Source organism: Limulus polyphemus, unplaced genomic scaffold (genome assembly GCF_000517525.1).
Source record: "Limulus polyphemus unplaced genomic scaffold, Limulus_polyphemus-2.1.2 Scaffold1949, whole genome shotgun sequence".
Classification (NCBI taxonomy): domain Eukaryota; kingdom Metazoa; phylum Arthropoda; class Merostomata; order Xiphosura; family Limulidae; genus Limulus; species Limulus polyphemus.
In genome coordinates, this window is record NW_013667559.1 from 100,627 (window position 1) to 105,358 (window position 4,732).

At 30.3% G+C, this 4,732-nt stretch overlaps 1 protein-coding gene across 1 annotated transcript in view; it reads left to right on the forward strand.

The window, feature by feature from the left end:
- Window positions 1-4,732, forward strand: part of LOC106465450 (haloacid dehalogenase-like hydrolase domain-containing 5) — a 40,016-nt gene that overhangs the window by 8,137 nt on the left and 27,147 nt on the right. Inside the window, exons 2-3 of the mRNA XM_022393352.1 lie at window positions 1,971-2,231; window positions 4,293-4,405. Coding sequence (XP_022249060.1) covers window positions 1,971-2,231; window positions 4,293-4,405 — 374 coding nt within the window. The remainder of the gene's footprint in view (window positions 1-1,970; window positions 2,232-4,292; window positions 4,406-4,732) is intronic.

Consider the following 4,732-nt stretch of genomic DNA (forward strand, 5'->3'; position numbering starts at 1 on the left):
ATATATATATATATATATATATAGAATCCATAATGTATTAAATTACAAAGACGAAAAGTTCGGGAACTGATGCCCGTCTATTGACCATTTCTTCTTCTTTGTCGGCAGCTATCATACTCATTTGACTCCTCCCTCTTTTCTCAGCTGTGAAAAATGTTTGATAATGACTGTCTTAAACATTTGCAATATATGACTTAATTTTACAATAGTGCTTAGAAGCTAGGCAAGCAAAAAGTAGGAGACTAACAGAATTATTGATAAATACAGTGATTTATTTTGTGTAGAATATCAGGGTTCAGTGTTTAGAAACTATTACAAATAATAATAATAATCTGTTAACACTTAAAGAATTTCATTGGTTAATTATCATCCTATATATTTTTATATAAGCATAACAGGTAATAAACAAGTATGCCAAATATAGGCTAATGTGAACATTACGCTTTTTTGTTGGCACGGAATTTTCAATGGCAACCTTGTATGTTTCCCACCATAGTTTTACTTGAAATTATTTCTTTAAATAGTTTGTAGCAGCTGTTTGCAGTACACGTTGAATCTAACGTGTTAGTTTTTGTCAGCTTTAGAAAACTACAATGTTTTTCTGTTTGCCAAATTTTGGTGCTATTTTTTGGTACACGTGTCGATGTTTGTGTATACAACGTTCCGTGTTTATTTGAATTTATCTTAATTTCAGAAAAATATAATACGTATCAACATACTGCTCAAAACTTGAGATATATGTGTTTCCGTTAAAAATACTTTTGAACATGATGTTGTGATATGCAGGCATATCATGCGTTTTCAATCATCTTTTACTAATAGTAAATAATTTTGTTCGTTTTGTCTAATTCTTTGCACTTTTAGCATAAACACGTGGTTTAGAAAACCACTGAGTTGTAGTTGTTTACTTCTAGTTACCTTTTTATTCTTTTGTTCTCTATCAGATATCTATTCTTCTTCTCGGGAATATTGCTGCAATTTCGCATATTATGTAGAACAGGTCAAGAACAGCAGTGTCCACCACTGGCTGAGTAAATAATATCTAGAAGTCACAGTCTTCATTTTGTTGTATAAGAACGATCAGTCACGTGGTAACGCCTGCCGATATGGATAAAACAGACGTTTCTTGTATGTACCGAACGTTAGTTTCAAGTCCGTTCTGCTGAGTTTTGAAACTGAGTCGGTCAACAGAAAGACATATTGAGAACAAAAATACTTGTTAATTAATTCACAGATCATTTGTGATTAATTAAAAGCTCCAAGAGTTCAACAGTAAGCTGTAGGCCAGTCAAGGCACAAATATTTTTGTGCATTAAAATTTGTTAATCAACAGTGAGTGGGTATCAAATGTAGAAAATTTGCTTAATCCTCCGTGTAACTCGTAAAGAAAACACGTGAGATAGTAGTGTAGAACTGGAAATGGTGAATTATAATATCTAGTTTCATCAAATATTCTTGAAAAGTTTTGAATACATATATTTATTTATAATTAGCTTTCATTAATTCATCACCTGGAGGTTTTACATGTAGTAAATACTTAAGTTTGGTGGCCTTTGTAGAGCTTGTTTAAATTTTCTGAAATAAGATCGGAATACATAAAAACAATATAATTGCTAACCTTTATTTTCATATTAAGACAACACAAAAATGATGATAAGTAAGAATTACACCCATTCATTGAATGTAATTTTCACATAAACTAGCAAGCTTGACATTATGATAAAATTTACAAGGCCTATTTCAGTGTTTTTTATTGTTGTTAATGTTTATAATGTAATGATGCCAATGATATCTAATTTTCGTTAAATACAAAAATACTTTTTTTGCCATAATTTTGATTTGTAAGGTACTGAAACATTTGTTGTATATTTTATTTTAATAAATATAACATATTATTATTATGATGATGAATGTGTAAAAAATTTGAATTTTAAAAGTAATATTTTAAGTTGTTGTTGTTTTTGTTCCAGTCTTGTAGCCATGTGGTTCAGACTGCTACCAAATCCAATCCTTCACCTGCAACAAAACAGCAGTGCAAATTTGGTCTACTCTTTGACATTGATGGAGTTATTGTCAGAGGAAGAAACGTTTTACCTCATTCTGTTGAAGCCTTTCAGAAGCTTGTAGATATCAATGGGAACTTCAGAGTACCAACCATTTTTGTTACTAATGCCGGAAACACGATGCGTCATCAAAAGGCTCAGCAGTTGTCTGATTGGTTGGGAGTTCAGGTGATCATATTTTATTTGGTAATATAAAATAATCTAAAGAATATTAGAAACAATTCATATTTTTGTCCCTACAATCACCTGTGATCATAATATATGTAAATAAAGATATACATAACATTCATGCCTGATTGTATAATTTTATATTTACAAAACATTTATGAAGCTTACTTAACTCTAGCATCAATTACCCTATCTCTGTGATGTCAGTCAAAATCCTTTAATATTCTAGGAATTGATTTATGGCATTAACTACAATAACTTCTGCTATTCTAGATAGTGATTTATTGTTTCCCTTAATTTGTGATATTAAAGTTTTGAACCAGTCAACAACTTTATGTATTTCAGTTGTTAAGTGGCTGTACTTATCAGTTGTGGACTTGTTTTTTTATCTTGATAATTTTAAAATCTGATCTGCTTAAAACCTTGATTTTTTAAAAACTTGTATACCAACATTAACCTTCTTTGAATTATGGTACTTAAGGAAGCATTTGGTATATTATTAAGCAATATCTATATTCCTGACTTCTATGTTATATGTTCAAGCTTAAAAATTTTTAACCTTTGTAATGTAGAAAATTCATCCTTATTTTGTTTCCTTACAAGTTTAACATGAAGCCTGTAAAAAATAAGTCTGTTGTAAAGATTACTTTCTTGTAAATACTGTATTGTCCTTGAACTTCAGAAAACTACAGTATATTTGTATTTAAGTCAAGTTATTTTAAGTATTAGCTAAAAATTGAAGTAATGTTGCTTTTTTTTGTGATAACAATTTGTTTTGAGTAATATGATAGGCAGATATGCGTTTTCTACTTGTTTTTATTAATAAGGAATTTAAAAAAATTTTGTTATTGAGTTAGTTTCTTTGTTGTTTTGGAACTATACTCGTGGTGCAGAAAATCATTGATGTTGTCTTGTTCTAGTTGCCTTTATGTCTGTTTTTTATAGCTATAGCAGATAATATCCACTTCATGGGAGGGGTTGTTGTGGTACACCATTGTTGAAAGGGTCAGCGACTGCATTGTCCTTAGCTGGCCAAGTGGTGATGTCTGTATGTTATAGCCAATGAATGCTCTGAGAGAATTGCTAGCACATTTGCAAGAGAAAGGATGCAAACTTTCTTGCATGATTAAAGCATGTATTTTTTCTCAGTTCTATATGATTGAAGTGTTTCATTCAACAAAGGTCTATGTTTAATTAAGAAAGGTGGCGGCTCATCAGTTCACTTATACAGTAGAGGTGATTATCCACTCATCTACACAAGCATGTACACTGGTTTTTGTTATGTTATGAGAAAGATTGTTTTCACTAAACATCACAGGTGTCCAGTCTGTTTATTTCTCATGCTAAAAACTCAGTTAAGTTTTAAGTCCAGATTACTTTCAAATATCCTGTTAATCCCTACTGTTATTAAGCGGTCCTATCAAATACTTGTTTGAAATCAGTTCACCTGAGAATATCACAGCAGTAGTAGTAGTAATGGTTTTGTTCATGACAACATTTGTCAAATATGTTAATTAGACAAATTGAACATAAATGTAATACTATACATAGATAAGAATTAATATGATTTCACATTTTTATTTAATTTGAGTTATAATGGCCTCCCTCTTTTTTTGCCTTTTTATCCCAACAGATTTTTATAGTGACTTTTTAATTTATTATTTTTTGAAACTTTTTCAAATTATTTTAGTATTGGTCAGACATATGCTCTTATAGGTTGCATTTATCATATATGTAGAGAAAAAAATCAGTTTGCCTTTGTGGTACTGCAGTTTTTGGATAGATTACTTCACCATTGGATGAAAATAGTTAAAAAGTTTTCATTCATTGTCTTAAAGGTTACTGAAAATTCTTTTTTTAATGTGTGTGTGACATATAATATGAAATACGAGCTAAGATGATATTCAATAAACCATGTCTGAATTTTTCAGTCAAATTGAAAATGCTACAGTTGTGAGAAATCTTATTGTATATGCCTGTTGCTCTAGTTATTGATTTGATAATGTTTTCTTTGTTGAGAAATTTCAACCTTTTTTTTTTATACATGTTATTTTCACATAGATTAATGAGCAGCAGGTTGTGATGTCACATAGCCCTTTGAGGATGTTCCGCCAGTTTCATGAGAAACATTGTTTGATTTCTGGCCAAGGCCCTATTGTGGAGATTGCTAAAGGGTAAGCTTAGAAGATCTAACACATGGTTAACTCTTTCAGCATTGAGGTCGGTTCCAGGGACCGACCTCGTAACCATTTTGTGTTTGTTATAGTTTTCATACTATAACTTTTAAATTAGTAAGCATATGTTAATGAAATCTGGCAGATTATCAGTAAACATTACAATGTTTTCATATGCAAAATATAAAAATTTTTTTATTAAGTCTTAAGGTTTGTAAAGCAATGTTTTTCTTGTGCCTTTTTTTTTTCTTTTCTACATGTTGTCCTATCTAACATGCAAAGTACATTTTCTATTTTAAGTATTAAAAAATTAGCTTTTATTGCATC